At 45.4% G+C, this 24,029-nt stretch overlaps 1 protein-coding gene across 1 annotated transcript in view; it reads right to left on the reverse strand.

Moving 5' to 3' along the window:
• Positions 1-24,029, reverse strand: part of MID2 (midline 2) — a 232,206-nt gene that overhangs the window by 57,513 nt on the left and 150,664 nt on the right. The window contains exons 3-4 of the mRNA XM_087727829.1: positions 19,855-19,950; positions 633-740 (exon numbers count right to left, since the gene is read on the reverse strand). Coding sequence (XP_087583955.1) covers positions 633-740; positions 19,855-19,950 — 204 coding nt within the window. The remainder of the gene's footprint in view (positions 1-632; positions 741-19,854; positions 19,951-24,029) is intronic.

Consider the following 24,029-nt stretch of genomic DNA (forward strand, 5'->3'; position numbering starts at 1 on the left):
GGCCAACTTGGTCACTGAAGCGCCACTAACTTTTCTCTGATGGCTAAGTTCATATATATTAAGTTGGTAGTTTATGAACTGTTCATGAATATTAAGTTGATCATAGTATTTGTTTAGGGAATATATTTCTGTGGTGGCCGGTTTGGGGAAATCTGACCATAACCATGATACTTATTAAGTATTAAGAGCTGGAGTGGCACAGTGGTTAGAATGCAGTATTGCAGGCTAATTCTGCCGACTGCCAGCAGTTTGATCCTCAGGGGCTCCAGGTCGACTCAGACTTCCATCCTTTCAAGGTCAATAAAATGAGGACCCAGATTGTTGGGAGCATTAAGCTGACTTTGTAAACCCCTTAGAGAGGGCAGTAAAAGCACTGTGAAGGGGCATATAAGTCTACTGCTCTTATTGTCCCACTGCATTTTGAAACCAAACAATTGGACAATGGAAGAATTGAACTTCCGGAAAGTAGTCTATAAACTCATAAAGGGAGCTAGTTTGCCAGCCACACAGGACACTGAGGTTCTACCACCACAACAGAATGGCTGGCCTAAAGAGAACACTCAAAACGAGCCATAAAGTGGACTTCCCACTCAATCAGCATCTTCTGCCTCTTAACAGCATCGCCCTCCTACCTTCGTCTCTTTGATCTTGACAGCGATCACTTGCTTGCGCTGACGGATGATGTCCACTAACTTATCGCATTCCTCCATCAGTTTGGCCTCATGCATGGCTGTGTTTACCTAAAGAGGAGAGAGAAGGGAAAGGAAGGAGGAACAGGTAAGAATGGAGCAGAGTGAGGACTATGCCATGCCTATAGCAAACGCTATAAGAGTTTGGTCTGCTGGTTAAGGCAGAAGGTTAGAATCCGGGAGACAGGGAGCGGGAGTTCTAGCCCCACTTTAGCCATGAAAACCAGCTGGGTGACTTTGAACCAATTACCAGGAGACAGAGAATTCTAGTCCTGCCTTAGGCATGAAAGCCAACTCTCTGACTTTGGGCCAATCACCAGGAGACGGAGAGTTCTAGCAACACTTTAGCCATGAAAACCAACTGGGTGATCTTTGGGCCAATCACCAGGAGACAGAGAATTCTAGTCCTGTCTTAGGCATGAAAGCCAACTCTCTGACTTTGGGCCAATCACCAGGAGACGGAGAGTTCTAGCCCCACTTTAGCCATGAAAACCAACTGGGTGATCTTTGGGCCAATCACCAGAAGACAGAGAATTCTAGTCCTGCCTTAGGCATGAAAGCCAACTCTCTGATTTTGGGCCAATCACCAGGAGACAGAGAGTTCTAGCAACACTTTAGCCATGAAAACCAACTGGGTGATCTTTGGGCCAATCACCAGAAGACAGGGAGTTCTAGCCCCACTTTAGCCATGAAAACCAACTGGGTGATCTTTGGGCCAATCACCAGAAGACAGGGAGTTCTAGCCCCACTTTAGCCATGAAAACCAACTGGGTGATCTTTGGGCCAATCACCAGAAGACAGGGAGTTCTAGCCCCACTTTAGCCATGAAAACCAACTGGGTGATCTTTGGGCCAATCACCAGGAGACAGAGAGTTCTATACCCACTTTAGCCATGAAAACCAACTGGGTGATATTTGGGCCAATCACCAGGAGACAGGGAGTTCTAGCCCCACTTTAGCCATGAAAACCAACTGGGTGATCTTTGGGCCAATCACCAGGAGACAGAGAGTTCTATACCCACTTTAGCCATGAAAACCAACTGGGTGATATTTGGGCCAATCACCAGGAGACAGGGAGTTCTAGCCCCACTTTAGCCATGAAAACCAACTGGGTGATCTTTGGGCCAATCACCAGGAGACAGGGAGTTCTAGTCCTGCCTTAGGCATGAAAGCCAACTCTCTGATTTTGGGCCAATCACCAGGAGACAGAGAGTTCTAGCAACACTTTAGCCATGAAAACCAACTGGGTGATCTTTGGGCCAATCACCAGAAGACAGGGAGTTCTAGCCCCACTTTAGCCATGAAAACCAACTGGGTGATCTTTGGGCCAATCACCAGGAGACAGAGAGTTCTAGACCCACTTTAGCCATGAAAACCAACTGGGTGATATTTGGGCCAATCACCAGGAGACAGGGAGTTCTAGCCCCACTTTAGCCATGAAAACCAACTGGGTGATCTTTGGGCCAATCACCAGGAGACAGGGAGTTCTAGTCCTGCCTTAGGCATGAAAGCCAACTCTTTGTGCCAATCACCAGGAGATTGTGAGTGGAACAACTTTCCTTCAGAAGTTGTGGGTGCTTCAAGACTGGAGGTTTTTAAGAAGAGATTGGCCAGCCACCCCAGGAATGAAAACTATTCTGGCAACTTTGAGTCAGTCCCCCCCCTCTCTCTCCCTCCCTCCCTCTCCCCCTCCATGCCTCCCACTCCCCCTCTCCCTCTCTCTCTCCCCCTAACTTGAGCTATTGATGGTGGCAAATAATCTCATTCACAACTGCGCCATGATGATTATCATGGAAACTTGGCTTCATCCACTTATACCAAACGTGTTAGTGGAGCGAGCTACCCGCACCCCACACTGCTTTGACAGAAACAGCAACTCCAACAAAAGAAAAGGTGGAGGACTTGTATTTACACACATAACACCTGGTGTACTAACAGTAGAGTTACTTATACACACTGTTCTCCAGGTGTGGAATTCTTAACTGTCCTTTGTCGGCCATTTTATTTACCTAGAGAGATTTCTGTTTTGAGATCTATTTTCTCGGTTTTTGTTTGTTTGTTTGTTTGTTGTTGTTGTTTATTAGTTTTGTATGCCGCCCACTCCCGAAGGACTCTGGGCGGCTCACAATAAACAGGGAAAGGGAAATAAATAAGACAATACAAAGAATTTAAAAATGTACATCATTCACAATTGAGGCGGGGCTGGATATTTCAACAGCCTCCAGCCTGCCAGAACAACCAATAGCAGTAATAGCAATAGCAGTAGACTTATATACCGCTTCATAGGCCTTTCAGGCCTCTCTAAGCGGTTTACAGAGAGTCAGCATATTGCCCCCAACAATCTGGGTCCTCATTTTACCCACCTCGGAAGGATGGAAGGCTGAGTCAACCCTGAGCCGGTGAGATTTGAACCGCTGACCTGCTGATCTAGCAGTAGCCTGCAGTGCTGCATTTAACCACTGCACCACCTTGGCTCTTCAACCAGGACTTAGTAGCTTTACGGAAGGCCGGGAGGGTGGTAGGGGTCCGGATCTCCACGGGGAGCTCATTCCAGAGGGCCGGCGCAGCAACAGAGAAGGGTCTCCCCTGGGGGGTTGCCAGCCGACATTGGCTGGCCGATGGAACCTGGAGAAGGCCAAGCCTGTGAGATCGAATCGGTCTTTGGGAGGCAATTGGCAGGAGGCGGTCTCTCAGGTACCCAGGTCCGATGCCATGCAGGGCTTTATAAGTAACGATTAGCACCTTTCCTGGCACGCGCGCGGGGGGGGGGGGAACGACTGTACCAAGGGAGGCTCATTCCATTTCATTCTACACATGTTGTGCATTGACAACAAAGGTTTGATTTAATTTCTATTTCCAAGTGAGGCTCAGGATGTATCTGTGAGGTGGTGGGGCAGATTTTGAGAATTGAAACAGCCCTTGGGGGGAAAGCGACAAGCATCCCCTTCCTTTCCTGTAGCTTTCCTGCTCTCCCCGCTGTCTCCTGAGGCTACTTTTCATTTTGAAAAATGGTGCTCCATTACCAACACACACCATACATTCCTGCCTCAGATGTAATTTCCCCCACGGTGATTATTTCTCATTGGTCTACTCATCAAAAGCCAAGCATCGGCTGGGTGGGAAAAAGGGAAGACATGAGTTACGCAAAAAGCTTTTCGGTAAAATTTAAGAAGAGGGCTTTGGGATTGTGGGTGCATATGGATGCTTGTGATTTAAGTCCACATCATGGTGAATTCCTCAGAGAAGACTCAAAGGACACATCAGTGCCTGTCTTCAGATTTGCAGATTATTAAAACATGCTCAGAGCAATTCTTATCTTACCAATTTTACGATGGGTTTTTTAGCAATGTTGCCTTCCATCCTCTATTGTGTCCTGACAACTGAAAAGGGGAAGGTTTCCCCTGTCCATTGGTGTCCAATTCTAGGAGGTGATGCTCATCTCAGTTTCTTAGCCAAGGGAGTCAGTATTGTCCAAAGACACTTCTGTGGTCATGTGGCCAGCATGACTGTATGCCGAAGAGCATGAAATGTGGTTACTTTGCCACTGAAGTGGTACCTATTTATCTGCTCACATTTGCATGCTTTTTAAATGCTAGTTGGGAAGGAGGTATGGCAGGAACAGGAGCTCATGCCATCAAGTGGGTCTCAAACTAGGACTGTCAGCTTTTCAGCAGACAAACTATTAGAAATTCTGTTTATACAGTATATAGCACCACAAAGCAAAGAAACAGTACAGTCACCATGTGCTTTACTGCTCAACTATATTAACTGAGTCAGGAAACGCTACTTAGAACAAAAGAGCATAGAGTATATACCATAGATGCATACTTGTAAATACTGCCATCTAATGGCTGAATACTACTGTAGTTGTTGCATAGAAATACATTCGAACCATGAATTCCAACACAAGCTCAGCGCCTTTAACCAAAACCAAAAACGTTGTCTGGATTCAAAGTTTCATGACTGCATACATTCATCCCTGTTCCCCCTTCAAACATCACAATGTACGGAGAATGGAAGAGCTCTATGTTTCTTTATACAATCCGCGTGCAAGTTGATTTGTTTTGTATTGCCATGCTCATCTCCCTGGCATCGGCAAGTTGTTTGAAGCCAACGGATGGAAGGATGTTTAACACAGGAGACATTTTCCTCCATGAGTCATTGGCACCACATGCCATGTCATTGAAATGGGCACCTTTAATCTGTTCAATTTTTTCCCCTCCCGAATACAAAAAGGCAGCCTCTGGGGAGGAAGGAAGATCAGAGGAGACAAAAAAAAAGGCTGTTCTGTCTCTTTTCACGAGGGCTCCGACAAAATTAGAAAATGCTAACATTTAGAAAATGTTAACATTTTGCATTGCAGGAAATCCTCCTATACGGTGCACAATTAACTACCATATTTTTCGGACTATAAGATGCACCGAAGTATAAGACGCACCACGATTTTGAGGAAGCAAATTTAAAAAAAAGTTTTTGCATTCTGCAGCGCTCCCAAACCCTCTGCATGCCTCATTTTTTGGCAAAAAAGTGGGGGCATGCAGAGCTTTGGGAGGCTGGTAGAGTGCTCCTGAGGGCTGGGGGGGCAAAAACAAGCAAAAACGACCCATTTTTCACACGTTTTTGCCCTCCCCAACCCCGAGGGGCACTTTGCAAGCCTCCAAACCCTTCTGCATGTCCATTTTTGCAAAGGGGTTGGGGTTTCAGGAGGCCAAAAATGCTGTATTCAGTGTATAAGATGCACCCAGATTTTCACCCTCTTTTGAGGGGGGGAAGGTGCGTCTTATACTCCGAAAAATACAGTACTCAGGAAAGCTGGGGAAGCAAATAGATGAGGAGGGGAAATTGCACATTAACTCTTCAGCTCTGCCATTGCTGTTTTTTTTTTCTCTCCACAAGGCTAGTTAAGTATCGGAACTTCTAGCATTGCTAAGAGGGCGTGATTTATCCAAGGTATCGATGAAGAGATGCTGGAGTGTCTCCTTGATGCTAAAACCCTTTCCTGCTGCATCATTTGGCTCTTTTTTCTTTTGAAGCCTGGCTAGAAGGAAGCTCGCTAAAACAGGAGGGGGGGGAAATGCATTTTCTTCAGCTGTGCTAGAAGGGGCAATCGGCAGAGCTTAAAACTTGCAAATGAAGTGGAAAACTGCAAGCCCGAAGGGAGAATTCTGAAGCTTCCCAATTGAAAAGAAAATTGCAAATCCCATTTGACGTGACCATTACGGGGGTTCCGGGTCTAACCAGAGGCATCTGGCGTGGGAGGAGGGAAGGGGGAAAGTTAAAGAGATTGGCGTGGAGAAAGAAAAGATGCCTCTATGAATGCCTGCACTTAAGGAGTGAAAAAAAACAAACCTGAAGCACAGGAATTGCTGAGCATAGTGGAATGAAAGCACGGCCCTGCTGGATATTTTAGCAGGCAGTCTGTTAAGAACTATGCAGCCAATGGTATTGGGATTCTACTTTTGTCTCAAGAAGGGGGCGCAATGGCTCAACAGTTAAAGACGCTTAGCTTGTCAGCTGGAAGGCTGAGAGTTCAGGTTCGAGACCCACAGGATGGTGTGAGTTCTTGTTCTTGCCTCAGCTCCTGACCACCTAGAAGCTCAAAAGCATGCAATTGTGAGTAGATAATTAGGTAACTGGGGCATTGTAAGATTTTGTTGTTGTTAGTTGCAAAATCATGTCCGACCCATCGTGACCCCATGGACAACGTTCCTCCAGGCTTTCCTGTTCTCTACCATCCTTTGGAGTCCATTCAAGCTGATGCCAACTGCTTCAGTGACTCCATCCAGCCACCTCATTCTCTGTCGTCCCTTTCTTCTTTTTCCCTCCATCGTTCCCAGCATTAGGTTCTTCTCCAGGGAGTTCTTCCTTCTCAGTAGGTGGCCAAAGTCTTTGAGTTTCCTCTTCAGGATCTGGCCTTCTAAAGAGCAGTCAGGGTTGATCTTCTCTAGGACTGACCGGTTGGATCGCCTTGCAGTCCAAGGGACTTGCAGGAGTCTTCTCCACAGGGACGTGCAATCAGGGGAGGCAGGGCCTCACCATTGTCATCATGAAAAGAAAAAAAAATGTAAAAGGAAAAAGGCTGAGGTAGTTGCTGTCAGAGTCACAGTGGATGACTCTGCTTAGTGCTTAACTGCAGGAGGAGGCGAGAGAACCACGTGCCTCCTTTATCTTTATGATCACCTGAGCAAAGTTAAGCAAGGGTTAAAAAGCGAAAAATTCCTTATGCAAAGGAGGCACGTGGTTCTCTCGCCTCCTGTAGAGGGCATTTTTTAGAGGCTTTTTAGAGTTCTGTGGGAGCAACTAGCTCAGTCTGACCTCAGAGCTCTTGCCTTTCTCTTTTTACATTTTTTTTTCTTTTCATGATGGCAGGCAAGAGCAGAGTTGAAATCCTCTCTGGAAACAGTTGGAAAAGGTGCATGTGTGGGGAGGGGGGGAATTTTGAAAAGTTTGATTGCATGCAAAGCCATGTTGCCTTTTCAAACACACACACACACACACACACACACAGCTGGATAAAAGTATATAAGCCCAACTTCACTGATTACAAGTTTGAAAAGGCAACGTGGCTCCACCTGCAATCAAAGGCTCAGATCGGAAGGCAGCAGGGGAAGGTGGGGTATGGCAGAGGAGCTGCTTTCAAGCCATTGGAAAATATATCCAATCCAACTTCTGTGTTTGTGTTTGTTTGAGAGTGAGTGAGTGAGAGAGGGATCCAACTTCTCTCTGTGTGTCTGTCTGTTTGAGAGAGGAGGGAGAAAGGGACAGAGGGAGAAAGAAAGGAGGGGGAGGGAGAAGAAAAAGAATGAAGGAAAACTTATTTTGCAAGGGGGAAAAATGCTGTCGCTTTAAATCAGAACTGAGCATGCTTGGCTGTGGAATTCTGGGAGTTGAAGTCCACAAGTCTAAAAAAAATTGCTGCTTCACCAGCCATAAAGCTCACCGCACGTCACTGCTTCTCCAGTTCAAAGGACTCCATTCTTTGGCACTCAGCCAAACTTTCACAGCCATCCATTGCAACTGGGAAAACCAGAGCCTTGACTATACACACTTTTGTTGGCAGGGTGATGTCTCTGCTTTTTAGTATGCTGTCTAGATTTGCCATAGCTTTCCTCCACAGGAGCAAGCGTTTTTGAATTTCTTGGCTGCAGTCCCCATCTGTGATCATCTTAGAGCCCAGGAAAATAAAACCTGTCACTACCTCCATTTCTTCCCCATCTATTTGCCAGGAATTGAGACAGCTGGATGCCATGATCTTAAGTTTTCTTAATGTTGAGTTTCAAGCCAACTTTTGCACTCTCTTAGGATCTTCCAAATTATTGAGTTGTGGGGAGGTTCACAAGAACTCTGGCCTCAATAGAGGTTACATTATCCCCACTGTAGGGTAAGGATTCTGTTGCATGTCTTGTTCTCCAACTCTTCCCCCTCCCTCCATTACTTTAAAGAGGAGTAGAAAAGCAAGAATTGATGTCTCTATGGGGATTCTCAGTCATCCAGGTCATGGTTGTCCCAAAGGTGCTTTTCAAAGGACAATGGAATTTTCTTGGTTTTTCCTTGAAAACATTTCACTTCTCATCCAAGATGAAAAGGAAAATGTTTTCAAGGAAAAACCAAGAAAGTCCGGATGGCTTTTGATAAGCACCTTAGGGACAAAAATTGAAATGCTACCTAGTGGTTAATATTGGAGCTTAATAGCTGGTTCAGTTCTATAAGGTGATTCCCACACACACACATGCTAAGCGTTTCCGGCTCTAGGGGTAGTGTTCATTTCTAAGCCAAAGTGCTATTGCTAATTCTAATGTCTTTCCTTTCCTTTCCTTTCCTTTCCTTTCCTTTCCTTTCCTTTCCTTTCCTTTCCTTTCCTTTCCTTTCCTTTCCTTTCCTTCTTTCCTTTCCTTTCCTTTCCTTTCCTTTCCTTCCTTCCCAGTGGTATTGCAGACTAACTCATTACTCACTGCCAGGAGTTCAATCCTGACCGGCTCAAAGTTGACTCAGCCTCCCATCCTTCCGAGGTGGGTAAAATGAAGACCCAGATTGTTGAGGGCAAATAGACTGACTCTTTAAACTGCTTAGAGAGGGCTGTAAACTACTGTAAAGTGGTATATCAGTCTAAGTGCTATTGCTATTGCTATGGTTAACTCTGCCTGCTGCCAGCAGTTCAATCCTGGCTGGCTCAGCCTTCCATCCTTCCGAGGTGGGTAAAATGAAGACCCAGATTGTTGAGGGCAAATAGGCTGGCTCTTTAAACTGCTTAGAGAGGGCTGTAAACTACTGTAAAGTGGTATATAAGTCTAAGTGCTCTTGCTCTTGCTATGGTTAACTCTGCCCACTGCCAGCAGTTCAATCCTGACTGGCTCAAGGTTGACTCAGCCTTCCATCCTTCTGAGGTGGGTAAAATGAAGACCCAGATTGTTGGGGGCAAATAGGCTGGCTCTTTAAACTGCTTAGAGAGGGCTGTAAACTACTGTAAAATGGTATATAAGTCTAAGTGCTATTGCTATTGCTATGGTTAACTCTGCCCGCTGCCAACAGTTCAATCCTGGCTGGCTCAGCCTTCCATCCTTCCGAGGTAGGTAAAATGAAGACCCAGATTGTTGGGGGAAAATAGGATGACTCTTTAAACTGCTTAGAGAGGGCTGTAAACTACTGTAAAGTGATATATAAGTCTAAGTGCTATTGCTATTGCTATGGTTAACTCTGCCCACTGCCAGCAGTTCAATCCTGACTGGCTCAAGGTTGACTCAGCCTTCCATCCTTCCGAGGTGGGTAAAATGAAGACCCAGATTGTTGGGGGCAAGAGGCTGACTCTAAACCACTTAGAAAGGGCAGGAAAGCACTGTGAAGCGGTATATAAGTCTAAGTGCTATTGCTATTTATGAAATTATTTTCATGTAATAAAAATTTCCGGGTTGATGAAACAATCTGAAACTTCATGAAGGGGTCGATAAGTGGAAGAGTTTGGGGCCCCCTAATCAAGCTGCTAAAGGCATGCAGTGGGTGAGTGGTTAAGACACTGAGCTTGTCGATCAGAGAGGTCGGCAGTTCGGCGGTTCGAATCCCTACCGCAATGTAACTGAGTGAGCTCCCGTTACTTGTCCCAGCTTCTGCCAATCTAGCAGTTCGAAAGCATGTATAAAAGGCAAGTAGAAAAATAGGAACCACCTTTGGCAGGAAGGTAATAGCGTTCCGTGCACCTTCGGTGTTTAGTCATGCTGGCCACATGACCACGGAGATGTCTTTGGACAGCGCTGGATCTTTGGCTTTGAAATGGAGATGAGAGCTGCCGCCTAGTCGGGAACGACTACCACATATGTGCGAGGGGAACCTTTACCTTTAATCAAGCTGCTGCAACTAAATAACTCATCTTCATAAATACGTAAAGTCGGCTGTCTGTTGCACAGTTCAGTTTTCATCTACTCAGCTCAGCTTCTGTTGAACAGCTCAAGGCCCAAGAACTGATCCCAAGGGATTAAAGTAAAGGGCATGGCAATGTTGCTTCAGCTCAGGGAGGAGAGGCGCATGCACAGGTGCATGTCCCTGTCTGTCTGGCTTAGCAAAGGAGCACACAAAGGAATCAATCTCTCTTGCCCTACCGAAAGAATAAATTGCAAGGCGCCTAAGAGCTGGAGAGATGCCTGCTTTGATCTAAGAGCCTCAGCCGAGAGATGAACCTCAATTACCAATAATAATGTTAGGACAGACAAGGCAACTTCAAGGCAAATATAGCTCTTCGACTTCAAAAGGAGAGGAGGCTGTAAAAAGCAGCAGCCACCCTACGCATGATAAGTTGGCAGGTTCAGGGGCTGTGCAAATCTGCAGTTAAATCCCAACAATGTCTTTGGTTAAACTCTAGGAGCTCTCGAAGGGCAAAATTAATAAAAAGTGCAGAAAGGCAATGGCTCAGTCAGGCAGGCAGGCAGGCAGGCAGGCAGGCAGGCAGGCAGGCAGGCAGGCAGGCAGGCAGGCAGGCAGGCAGGCAACTATCCTCATTGTTGTGTTGTGGTCCGCTGGCAGGCTGCAGAGCTGGCAGCAGAGTCGGACAGTGAGGAGGTTGGGGAAAAACATGGGCCAGTCCTGGAGTCTGGGGAAGGCTCAGACGAGAGCTCTGCATCGGAGGCAGAGAGGGGGCCAGGGCCATCTGGGAGTTATATGCTGCCTCCAGAGCCTCCATAGTCAAACATCAATGAAGCAGAGGAACAGGGGGAGCCTGTTCCCAATGTGTGCTTTCACAGAGCTGCCAGAAGGTAAGAACAGTTAAAACAAAAGGGGCAACTCAGGAGTAAGGCTTGGAGATGATTGGCCCCTCCCATAAGACCTAAAGGAGGAGCAAAGGCATGTGAGCCTTTGCAGGAAGCAACTTTGTTCGTTCTGGTTGGTTTAAAGTCCGAAGCTCTGTTTTGACTCAGTGCTCTGTGTGCAAAGCTAATTGCCAATTAGGTCTTTGGCAGCATTTCAAGGGACATAAAGGTGGGTGCTTATCAGCCTGATCCCGAAAGACTTTGGCAGACTTCTGCCAGACTCTTTACAAACTATTTGTGACTCATTACAGGCTGTGAATGAACCTAATTCACAGCCATTGAAAAGAACACAGGGTTTGGGGGACTAAGTGTGTGGTTTTTACTGTATCAGGAAGCCCAGGTCGGAAAAGCCCATTGCTGGATGGCATCGCAAACTTGGAAAGCAGGTGAAGGTTTTCTGAACAAGAGGGCAACATCCATAGCTCTGTTTCTTTCGCCGTTTTGGTTTTCAATATTAGAAACAGGCCTTGCTCGAGCCTTTCTCTGTGAATCCGGCTCTGCCCCCCCCCCCGCCCCCCATCTTAATGTCTGTGCAAAATGGCTGCAGAGGTGAGAAGCAGCAGCCTTTGGTACAGGTTAGCTTCAAGAAATTGTATGGGTGATTCCCCCCACCCCACCCCCATGCTGTAATTAAAACCACAAAGATGCAGAAATTGCAATCCAACAGATGGAAATAGAATTCCCTCAAAGGCTGACCCAATTTCAGTACTTCAAAAAATAAATCCATTTTCCATTTTCCTCCTGGCATTTTGAGGCATTGCCTCTTCTTGCTTCCTTTGCCTGGTCTGTCTTTCTGTCTTTCTTTCTGTCTGATTGTCTGTCTGTCTGTATGTCTATAATCTCTCTCTCTCCTTCTTTCTCCCCCACCCCTCTCTCTCATCTACTGTATCTGTCATCTATCATTATCTATCTATCTATCTATCTATCTATCTATCTATCTATCTATCTATCTATCTATCTATCATCTATCTATCCATCTCTATATCTATCTATCTATCTATCCATCCATCCATCCATCCATCCATCCATCCATCCATCCATCCATCCATCCATCCATATCTATCTATCTATCTATCTATCTATCTATCTATCTATCTATCTATCTATCTATCTATCTATCTATCTATCTATCTATCATCTATCATCTATCTATCTATCTATCTATCTATCATCTATCTATCTATCATCTATCATCTATCTCTATATCTATCTGTCTGTCTGTCTGTCTGTCTGTCTATCTATCTATCTATCCATCCATCCATCCATCCATCCATCCATCCATCCATCCATCCATCCATCTACCTATCCATCTATCTACTGTGTCTGTCTGTCTGTCATCTACCTATCATCTCTCTCCCCCGCCCATATATATAATTAAAACTGATTCAAGGAGGAGGCAGTCTAGTCCAGATAAAATTTGCAGTGACTTAGCTTTTTCTAAAAAATGTTTTAAAGCGATTAGTGCTAACGATTCTTAGAAAGAAATAAACACACACACACACACACACACACACACACACACACACACACACAGAGAGAGAGAGAGAGAGAGAGAGAGAGAGAGAGAGAGAGAGAGAGAGAGAGAGAGAGAGAGAGAGAGAGAGATTGGACTACTTTTCCTTGTGTTGGTTTTAATTAGCACAGCATGCTTGCCTATTGATCTCTATATACACCAAAGAAAGAAAGGCTGAGCACCAAAGAATGGAGGCCTTTGAACTGTGGTGCTGGAGAAGACTCCTATGGACTGCAAGGACTGCAGTCCTAGAGGAGATCAAACCCTGACTGCTCCTTAGAAGGCCAGATCCTGAAGAGGGAACTCAAATCCTTTGGCCACCTAATGAGAAGGAAGGACTCCCTGGAGAAGAGCCCAATGCTGGGAAAGATGGAGGACAAAAGAAGCCGAAGGGGACGACAGAGAATGAGGTGGCTGGATGGAGTCACTGAAGCAGTTGGTGTGAGCTTAAATGGACTCCAGAGGATGATAGAGGACAGGAAGGCCTGGAGGAACATTGTCCATGGGGTTGCGATGGGTCAGACACAACTTCGCAACTAACAACAACAACATACTATATTACCAAACCGGATCCCTTTGTAGAGACAGCTTCACAGAACATCTGGAGACCAAAAAGCCATCCTTTTTTGTTTCCAACAACTGCCTGGAAAATCCACGCATAAACACTACCCCGCCAAATTATAGTTTTGAAAACATCAAACTCTTGATGATTTAAGTCCTCACTGGGGTCACGTCTGCTCCTTTCTTTGATCCCCTGGACCAAATCCCAGTCTCCCCAGGGGAAAAAGGATCTTTCAGAAACGCAGCTAAAAGCCAACAGGCAGTTAGAGTGAAAGACTTTCCTTCTGCCTTCATAGAGAGGTTGGGGAGGAAAGTGCACCTTTGATCCCTTTCATCTGCCTGGCTTTTGATCAGGAAGTAAAAGGAATGTACCACTTTCACTGGCATTTCATAGGCCGAGACCCCTGGATCTACGGAACCGATGCCTCCCCAAAATGCAAGATTAACCTTGCGGAAGGCATCTGAAAGCAGAAGGTGACATGGGGTGAAAGGCATTCAGCTGGAGAACGGGAGACACTGAGAGGTTTGAGAAGCAAATGGGCCATTCTTTAGAAGGGAAGAAACAAGGCGGGAATTGATGTTTTAACAGGTTAACAGAGTTGGGAGGGACCTTGTAGGTCATCTAGTCCAGCCCGCTGTCCAAGCAGGAGACCCTACACCATGTCTGACAGATGGCACTCCAGTCTCTTCTTGAAAGCCTCCAGGGATGAAGCTCCCACAACTTTTGAAGGCAACTTCCATTCCATGGGTTAATTGTTCTCACTGTCCGAAAGTTCCTCTTTATTTCCAGGTTGAATCTCTCCTTGATCAGTTTCCATCCATTATTCCTTGACTTGCCTTCAGGTGCTTTGGAGAATAGCTTGGCCCCCTCCTCTCTGTGGCAGCCCCTCAAACATTGGAAGACTGCTATCATGTCTCCCCTGGTTCTTTTCTTCACCATGCCCAGTTCCTGCAACCGTTCTTCATATGTTTTAGCCTCTAGTCCCCTAATCATCCTGGTTGCTCTTCTCTGCACTCTTTCTAGAGTCTCAACATCTTTTTTATATTGTGGTGACCAAAACTGGATGCAATACTCTAAGTGTGCTCTTACTAAGGTTTTATAGAGTGGTCTTAGTACCTCCCTTGATCTTGATTGTATCCCTCTGTTAATGCAATTTAGGATTGCGTCGGCTTTTTTGGCTGCCACTGCACACTGCTGGCTCATATGTAACTGGTTGTCCACTAAGACTCCAAGATCCCTCTCACAGTCACTGCTATTAAGCCTGATCTCACCCAGTCTATATATGTACTTCTGGTTTTTCTTGCTTGAGTGTAAGAGTTTACTTTTCTCTACGTTGAATTTCATTTTGTTAGATAGGGCCCAGTGTTCAAATCAGTGTTCAAGAGCCGAGGTGGTGCAGTGGTTAGGGTGGTTAGGGTGCACTACTGCAGGCCACTTCAGCTGACTGTTATCTGCAGTTCAGCGGTTCTAATCTCACCAGCTCAAGATTGACTCAGCCTTCCATCCTTCCGAGGTGGGTAAAATGAGGACCCGGATTGTTGTTGGGGGCAATATGCTGACTCTGTAAACTGCTTAGAGAGGGCTGAAAACCCTATGAAGCGGTATATAAGTCTAACTGCTATTGCTATTGCTAAATCTGTCAAGATCTATCTGGATCTTGAACTTATCATCCAGGGCTGTGATGGCGAACCTATGGCACATGTGCCACAGGTGGCATGCGGAGCCATTTGTTAGGGCACATGAGGCATTGCCCTGTCAGCTCCAGTGCACATGTGTGCACTGGCCACCTGACTTTGGCCTTCTTTTACGACCGTTTTTTGCCCTCCAGAGGCTTCCTTGAAGCCCCCCGAATGTGAAAAACCGGCCCTACAGGCAAACTGAAAATTCAGGAACGGACTTCCAGTTTGCTCGTAGGGCCGTTTTTCACCCTCCGGAGCCTCCAGGAGGCTTCCTTGAAGGCTCCAGAGGGTGAAAAATGGCCTTATGGAGAAACCAGAAGTCACTGTTCCCGAACTTCCACTTTGCCCATAGGGCCAGTTTTTCACGCTTCGTGGGCTTTAGGGAAGCTCCTGAAGCCTCCAAAGGGCCTCCAGCGGGCATAGGAGGCTGTTTTCGCCCTCCTCAGGCTCCTAGAAAGCCTTTGGAGCCTGGGGAAGGTGAAAAAAGTGCACCAAAAGTGGGGGGAGCGCTGGGGTCGAGCACATAGCATTATGGATGTGGGCACGCCCATGCAGAACCCCCCTGTTCTCCCCCAGCTTTGGGCACACGATCCAAAAAAGGTTAGACATCACTGATCTAGGGTGTTGGCTATTCCTGCCAGCTTAGCATCATCTGCAAATTTGGTAAGTTCCCCTAAGTTCCCTCTGTAGTTTGGGGACTATATCTCCTCGAGTTGCCAGAAGCTTAGATGTTTCGAGAGTTGTGCTCACCAAAACTCCTCTGGAGTTGGAGAAAAGGCCGTTGTGAAATGAACGTCACCCAGGGCATCTAAACATTCGGAGTCCCATTTCAGAAGGCAGCAACTGCGTGGTTTAACCAAGTTTAGTCAATAAAATGGCCTTTGGCAAGAACAGCGCAACTTTTCAACTAAATGGAGTTCTCTGAATATGAAACCAGCAGGATGAACACAGTGGGGCTCTCCCTGTGCATTTCTATAAAGCATGTTACTGCAGTGGCACATGGTCATCTTCTAGTCAATAGGCTCCAGGGGGCAATATATTCTTCGGTGAACTTTAAATGCTATGCCTCTTCCTGACACTTCAGGCTGGGGCTGCTGATGGCTTTTCATTAATTTAGCTTTACAGCCTCCGCTCTGGCCAGCTCAGGACACACACTGCGGCCTTTTAGTGGCTGAGAAGTGGGCGGCCGATGGGCGGGTGGAGGGGAACGAGATCAATCTGCCTTGCACAATGAGTGGTGTTTGGAAACAAAATTGCTGCAAACAAAGATCAAATCCTTTCGCCAGCAGGGAGATCAGCAGAGAGGGCATTGGCAGAAGACAAGATTGGCTAGCGCTGGTTTCAATCGATGGATATTTTCTCCCAAGGCAGCAACATCAGCAGAAGTGGATGGGGGGATCGTTAGCTGGGATCCATATTGCATGTCTGTTCCCTGCATTCCGAGTCCATTCAAAATCCGGAACCTGGAGACGGAACACTGCCAGTGTGATGATGGAGGAGGAGGGGGAGAGGGGGGAGGAGGAGGAGGAGGAGGAGAGGGAGGAGGAGGAGGAAGAGGAGGAAGAAGGAGGAGGAGGAGGAAGAAGAAGAAGGAGAATGAGGAGGAGGGCAGAGGAGGAGAAGCAAAAGTAAGGAGGAGGAGGAGGAGGGAGGAGGAGGTGGAGAGTTGAGAAGGAGGAGAAGGAGAAGGAAGGAGGAGAAGGAAGAAGAAGGAAGAGAAGGGGAAGGGGAAGAAGGAGGAGGAGGAGGAGGAAAAAGAAGGAGAGGGAGAGGGAGAATGAGGAGGAGAAGGGAGAAGGAGGAGGAGGAGGAGGAGGAGAGGGAGAATGAGGAGGAGGAGGAAGGAGGAGGAGGAGAAGGAGAAGTAAGGAGGAGAAGGAGAAGGAGAAGTAAGGAGGAGAAGGAGGAGGAGGAGAAGGAGAAGTAAGGAGGAGAAGGAGAAGGAGAAGGAGGGAGAAGGAGAAGGAACGAGGAGAAGGAAGAAGGAGGAAGAGAAGGGGAAGGGAAAAAGGAGGAGGAGGGGAAGGAGGGGAAGGAGGAGAAGGAGGGGAAGGAGGAGAGGGAGAGGAAGAGAAGGCAAAGAGGAGGAAGAGGAAGAGAAGATGAGGAGGAGGAAAAAGGAGAAGGGGAATGAGAAATCCATTCAATCATGTCCGACTACTCTTGATGATTCTCTACTCCAGGTCTCTCCAAATCTTCCGATCTTGCGCTACTTTTTTGAGTTGTTCTATACTTTGGCTGGTGTCAGCTTTGATGGTTTCTAGTCACCATGTTCTTGGATGGCCTAGTTCCTTTTACCACTAATTCTGCCAAATATAATTGCTTTTTCCAGTGAATTTCCCCACATGACATGGACAAAGTATTGTGATTTTGCCTTCTGGGGGTCACAACTGGTGTTTTGGCCTCTAGTACTTGCTTGTTGCTGGTCACCGTTGCTGTCCAAGGAACATGCAGGAGCCTTCTCCAGCACCACAAGCTCAAACAAGTTAAATTTCTGTCTGTCTTGCTTTTTCTAAGGTCCAGACTGCTAATGTAATCTGCACTTTCTCCTCCATTTTAATTGTTCAACCAAGGTTATTTCTGACGTCAACTTTCACCTTCTTCCTTGCTGTTCCTCCTTCTGGTCTTTGGTGACATTTGTCCGTTGAAGAGATCAGGAGTCTGTGCAGATTGGTCAGAGGTGGGTTCCTACCAGTTCGCACCTATTCAGTAGAACCGGTTCGTCAAATCTACCAAACTGGTTAGAAGAGGTTCCACCAGTGGACCCGAAAAGCAGGCCACACCTACAGAAGAGGTTCCAAAAAATTTTGAAACCCACCACTGCCACCCACCCACCCACCCACCCACACACACACAGACACACAGACTGACACAGAGACAAAGAGAAAGAAAGGAATAAATAAATAAAGAAAAAAAGAGAGAAAAAGAGTGAGAGAGAGATGAAAGAAAAAAAGAAAAAAGGGACAGAGAGACAAAAGGAAGGGAAAAGAGAGAGAGAGAGAGAGAGAGAGAGAGAGAGAGAGAGAGAGAGAGAAAGAAAACACATGGCTGGCAAGCCACTCCCACCAGGTCACATGGCCGGCAAGCCACTCCCACAAAGGAGGCCACACCCACAGAGTAGGCCACACCCACCACAAAGGAGGCCACAGGCCACACCCACCACTGAGATTGGTCCTCCTGGCTGGGTGCAGGGGGATCGTTCCACACCCCCGACCCACCCTGTTTATTTACTCTTTTCGGTTCTTTGTGAATTCTAGGTTGCAATGTAACCGTGAACAATGGGGTTTACTCCCAGTTAATTATGCATTCTCATGTTCATTTTTGGAATTAAACATATTTTCGTTTATCAGGGGATGTAGTGGCTCAGTGGCTAAGACACTGAGTTTGTCAACCAGAAAGATCAGCAGTTGGGCGGTTCGAATCCCTAGCACCGCGTAATGGAGTGAGCTCCCATTACTTGTCCCAGCTTCTGCCAACCAATTCATTCACAAAGAATTAAAGCATCTAAGAGAAACAGGGCTGGAGAGGAATTGCATGAGAGAATGAGGGTGGTAGCAGGTAGATGACAGAGGAGAGGTGGGATTCCCCTGAGAAATAAAGCTGAACCGCATATTGAATCGGTTTTCCGCTGTCCTAAATCATGATCTCTATTTCCATTATTAAAAAGAAGAAGAAGAAGAAGAAGTGGCATCTTGTTCAAGGAATCACTTCTTAATTTTAGTAACTGAGCATCAATAAGCCATTAAGAAGAAACTAATTGCTGTGGCTTCCTCCCCGGGCATCGCCTTGGTAACAAAGCACTGAGATAATTCACTATTAATTGTTCTGCATTTGGAAGCAGTAAGGCAGAATATTTCTGCCTTGCTGTTCCAGTGCACTGAATGAAATCTCCGTGATTAGGAGGACTCCATTCTTCTTGCTTCAAATAAACCAGGGAGGGAAAAAAGCAATATCTGGTTTTCAGTGAGTGAAAGCGAAGGATTGTGGGGTGTGTAGAAAATGCAAGAGGTGGAAAGAAGGCCCTCTTGAGAACACTACCGTATTTTTCAGAGTATCAGACACACCTTTTTCCCTCAAAAAAGAGGGTGAAAATCTGGGTGCATCTTATACACTGAATACAGCATTTTTTGCCTCCTGAAACCCCACCCCCTTTGCAAAAATCGCTGTGCATAGCCTTTAGGAGGTTTCCAGAGTGTTCCTGGGGGCTGGGGAGGGCAAATCGTTTTTTCCCCCAGCCCCCAGAAGCACTCTAAAAGCCTCCTAAAAGCTATGCATGCTCCCCCTTTTTTTTTACAAAGAACAAGCGCATTTTCACAAAAAAATGGACCATCTTTTGCTCATCCCCACCACCCAGACTCCAGGAGCACTCTACAAGCCTCCTAAAGGCTACACATGCCTTTCTTTTGACAAAAAGGGGGCGTTTTTGCAAAAAAAAAAAAATGGGCCTTTTGGGGAGGTCTGCAGAGTGCAAAACCTTTTTTTAAAATTTGCCTCTTCAAAATTTTGGTGCGTCTTATACTCCGAAAAATACGGTAATTAGAAATGTTTGGTATCCTTGAAGAGCCTAAAGCTAGGTAGTCACATTTTAAATTCAGTTGGGTTAACAGAACAGAACAGCATTTCATTACCCCTAAATAGGTAAGGATGGCCTAACATTACATCATACTAAAACCACATAGGGTAAGCCACACACAATTGCAGTGGCGCAGTGGTTAGAGTGCTGTATTGCAAGCTATTTCTGCTGACTGCTGGCTGCCTGCAATTCGGCAGTTTGAATCTCACCAGTTGTCTCAGCCACCCGTCCTTTCGAGGTGGGTAAAATGAGGACCCAGATTGTTGGGGGGAAAACAATAGGCTGTAAACCTCTTAGAGAGGGCTGTGAATCACTGTAAAGCGGTATATAAGTCTAAGTGCTATTGCTATCCCAATGGTCTCACCTTGGCATGTTGTATGAACACCACCAAAGACTTTCAAAAATCACTTGACCAGCGAAGAATATCGTCATCATGTTCATTCTCCACTTCCTCCTTCCCCGCATTTTCTACACACACACACTCCATCTGATCTCCCACCCACCCCCCTCCAGATACAGAGTACCCACACACCCTCGCACATACCTCCACCTGCTGACAGATCTGTATCAGTTTGGCCATCTGGTTTTCTAGCTCGCTATTGCGCTTAACCAAGTTGGTGAGGTTCATCTCCAGAGTTTGCTGCCAGCATCGAAAGAAAAGGGGAGACAAAGGAAACAAAAACAAAGAATAAATATCAACATGCCACAGAGATTGGATAAAGCTAACCAAAGTTTCCTAACAATTTCAAATGCAGGGTCATTGTTAGGCACCAAACAGCCAGAGTGAAGCTTCAAAATTACTGATTTATTGCTCATGTACAGGAACATGCTCAGAGAAACAGTTGCACCTACAACGGCATTCAAGACTTTGTCCTCTTGTGACTATGTAGAGATTCTAAACTGGTGCCCCACTTGATGCCTCCCCCCTGACTCTGCCAGCCTCTCTCCTACATCAGCAAATCTAGGATACTCACTGTTATGGAATAAACATATTGCATCCAGCTCTGTAATTGGTCTCCATAGATTGTTTGCTTTTTCTAAGGAAAGAGAAGGAGGAGGGAGGGAGGGAGGGAGGGAGGGAGGGAGAGGGAGGGAGGGAGAGAGAGAGAGAGAGAGAGAGAGAGAGAGCTCTGCAGGCTTCTTTCCATTCACATGTTAAGTAGCTTTTGTGTACATTTGTGTGCATTGTCTAGTTTAATGAAAAGAAGACTAGGGGAGACATGATAGCAGTATTCCAATATCTCAGGGGCTGCCACAAAGCAGAGGGAGTCGAGCTATTCTCCAAAGCACCTGAGGGCAGAACAAGAAGCAATGGGTGGAAACTAATCAAGGAGAGAAGCAACTTAGAACTAAGGAGAAATTTCCTGACAGTTAGAACAATTAATCAGTGGAACAACTTGCCTCCAGACGTTGTGAATGCTCCAACACTGGAAGTCTTTAAGAAGATGTTGGATATCATTTGTCTGAAGTGGTGTAGGGTTTCCTGCCTGAGCAGAGGTTGGACTAGAAGACCTCCAAGGTCCCTTCCAACTCTGTTATTCTATTCTATTTTCCTTATAAGGGCCATCCTCTACCATCATTGGCTGAACTAGTGTTCTGTAAGAGCATGTTTCTAAATGAGCTCAATTCACAGCAAACCAGGTTCAGAAAGCTACATTTTTCTACATTTTTTTTCCAGACCTGAAGGTTGATAATCAGTCTGGGAGGAGCAATAGCAATAGCAGTAGACTTATATACCGCTTCATAGGCTTTCAGCCCTCTCTAAGCGGTTTACAGAGAGTCAGCATATTGCCCCCAACAATCCGGGTCCTCATTTTACCCACCTCGGAAGGGATGGAAGGCTGAGTCAACCCTGAGCCGGTGAGATTTGAACCGCTGGACTGCTGATCTAGCAGTAGCCTGCAGTGCTGCATTTAACCACTGCGCCACCTTGGGAGACTAAGAGACGCCCCACAGGCTCAAGTAAACTATGGTTAAAGATCTAGGAAACCATCATGGCTTCAAAGTCAAGGAAAAGGGAACCAAGAGGTCAAATGCAAGAGTATAAAAATCATCAACAAATTGGAGGCAAAAAAACTCAGATTTGCCTGTTTCTGATTGATAATATTCCTTCAAGACGAAGGTAGAGTTTTTTTTCTGGCCCAATCCTAACACACGAGATTCCCTTGACTGGCTTTGCTGGGAATCACTTGGGAATTGCCAGTGGTTGGTTTTGCATAAATAAGCTGTAGACTCCTTGATCGAGAGACTTTGGGGACCAAAAGTGCGATAGGAAGTCTGTGTATAAATGCAGGCTAAGAAACAGATCCAAAAGGTAATCATAGCCAGGGGAAAAGAGAGTAGGAGCTGCAATGGTGTTGAGGGAGGCACCTTTGAAAAAGCACCTTCGGGAGAGGCTGAAAGGCTTCCAGAAACACCCACTGTGACAGAACAGTTCAGAAGACTAAAACAGAAGAACTCGGAAGCTGCTTAGCCCAACTTACTGGTGTTCCTATGTTTAACAAAAAAAGATTATGTGCAGTTCTATTCCTCCAGGAAAGAAAGAAAGGGGGAAAAAACCCACAATAATAATAATGGTCTCCCATTTGTTGCTGCAGAAATTGCCTGGCGTTCATGGTTTGCTGCATCAGTAAATATTCAAACGGCAATTTTATTCCTCTCCTCCTCGCCCCCACAAGCGAGCAGCGTGTGGACTTTGCAGCTCGCCGTTCTCCATTTAGTGTGTATTAAACAGGAATATAAATACAGTTTGTGCTACGGCAATCTCGCTTTCCGCTTTCACTTTGCTAACTTCATTTATTTCCCCTGTGACCTAGCAAAGCTCGGCTGCTACAAGCCCATTTCTTCCTTCTTTTCTTTTACTTTATGTATTATTAAAAGGTAATCTGATACCACAAAGATGCCAGTTGATCCAAAGATGTTTACGACAGTTTCGTCACACTTTAACCACCCAATTTTTTTGAATGCCGACTTTGCAACTGCTATCATTCCTATAAAAGCACTTTACTCTGTATCGGTGTTTATGTGTGTGTTCATGTTTGTGTGCATATATATTTGTGTGTTTGTGTGTGCATATGCTGTATATTTGTTTATTTGTGTAATCTATATTTTTGTATAGCCAAGGTGGCGCAGTGGTTAAATGCAGCACTGCAGGCTACTGCTAGATCAGCAGGTCAGCGGTTCAAATCTCACCGGCTCAGGGTTGACTCAGCCTTCCATCCTTCCGAGGTGGGTAAAATGAGGACCCAGATTGTTGGGGGCAATATGCTGACTCTCTGTAAACCGCTTAGAGAGGCCTGAAAGGCCTATGAAGCGGTATATAAGTCTACTGCTATTGCTATTGCTATTGCTATTGTATTTGTGTGTATCTATATTTGTGTATTTGTGTGTATCTATATTTGTGCATTTGTGTGTATCTATCTTTGTGTATTTGTGGTTGCATATATATTTGTGTGTTTGTGTGTGCATATGCTGTATATTTGTGTGTGTATCTATATATTTGTGTATTTGTGTGTATCTATATTTTTGTATTTGTGTGTATCTATATTTGTGTATTTGTGTGTGCATATATATTTGTGTTTCTGTTTGCATCTAAATCTATATTTGTTTGTTTGTGTGTGTATCTGTTTCTGTATCACACACATACATACACGAATGCACATGTGTGTGTTACTGTATTGTATACCAATACAATAAAAGTATACAAAGCGAAAAGAAAGAAAAAGGCAATGAAAACATACAGTTACACCTCCCATCTTTCCTTCTTTTTATCAAATCATTTCCACCTCATTCTTTTTCTCCATCCTTTTCATTCCTTCTCAATCCCCAAATCCAACAATCATCAATTCCATCTTTTTTTAAAAATAAAAACTTCCCAGTTCTTAAAAAAAAATATTTTTGTCATTTTTATTTCTCAGACAAGGCTGGTCAGCTTCGCCCTTTTCTGCAAATTCCTTTAATTTTATGCCTAAGGATAACTAATCATGTAGTAGGACACTATGACTATTATCCTTCTCACCTTTCCTACTACCTACTCTTATGGGTACCTTAGGACTATCACTTGTTGGCTGTGTCTTATGATTTATCTTTTTCTTGTTTGTGTATATCCTGACAGTTTATGCACTGGAGACAAATGCTTTGTGTGTCCAATCACACTTGGCCGATACAGAATATTCTACTCTCTAGTTTATTCTTCTTTACAATCTAATCTTCCACTCTAGGTATTTCATTGCTTTTCCAATCCTCTTAAGATACTTTTGATCCCTACTTGATGACACCCTGCCATCCATTCACCTCTCTAGGATATGAAACAAAAGGGAAAAATCTGACATGTGTTTCCATTTATGTACGTTATTTATTCAATTGCATCCTGCCTTTATTGTGTTTAGAAATAACTCACGACAGTGAATATAGCTAATATTTCTTTCTCCTATTTTTCCACTACAACAACCCTGTAAGATGAGGGAGAGGAACTGCCCAAAGCCACCTATCTGGCTTTCATGACTAAGGCAGGACTAGAACTCACAGTCTCCTGGTGTTTGGCTCAAAGTCACCCATCTGGCTTTCATGCCTAAGATGAGACTAGAACTCACCATCTGCTAGTGATGGTGAATTGTCCAACTGGCTTTCATATCTAAGGCAGGATTAGAACTCGCAGTCTCCTGGTTTCTGCCCTAATACCTTAAAGTTAAAGGTAAAGTTTCCCCTCGCACATATGTG

Source organism: Thamnophis sirtalis, unplaced genomic scaffold, assembly GCF_051295495.1.
Source record: "Thamnophis sirtalis isolate CommonGarterSnake01/CBP01778 unplaced genomic scaffold, rThaSir2_p1.2 scaffold_13, whole genome shotgun sequence".
In the NCBI taxonomy this organism is placed as follows: domain Eukaryota; kingdom Metazoa; phylum Chordata; class Lepidosauria; order Squamata; family Natricidae; genus Thamnophis; species Thamnophis sirtalis.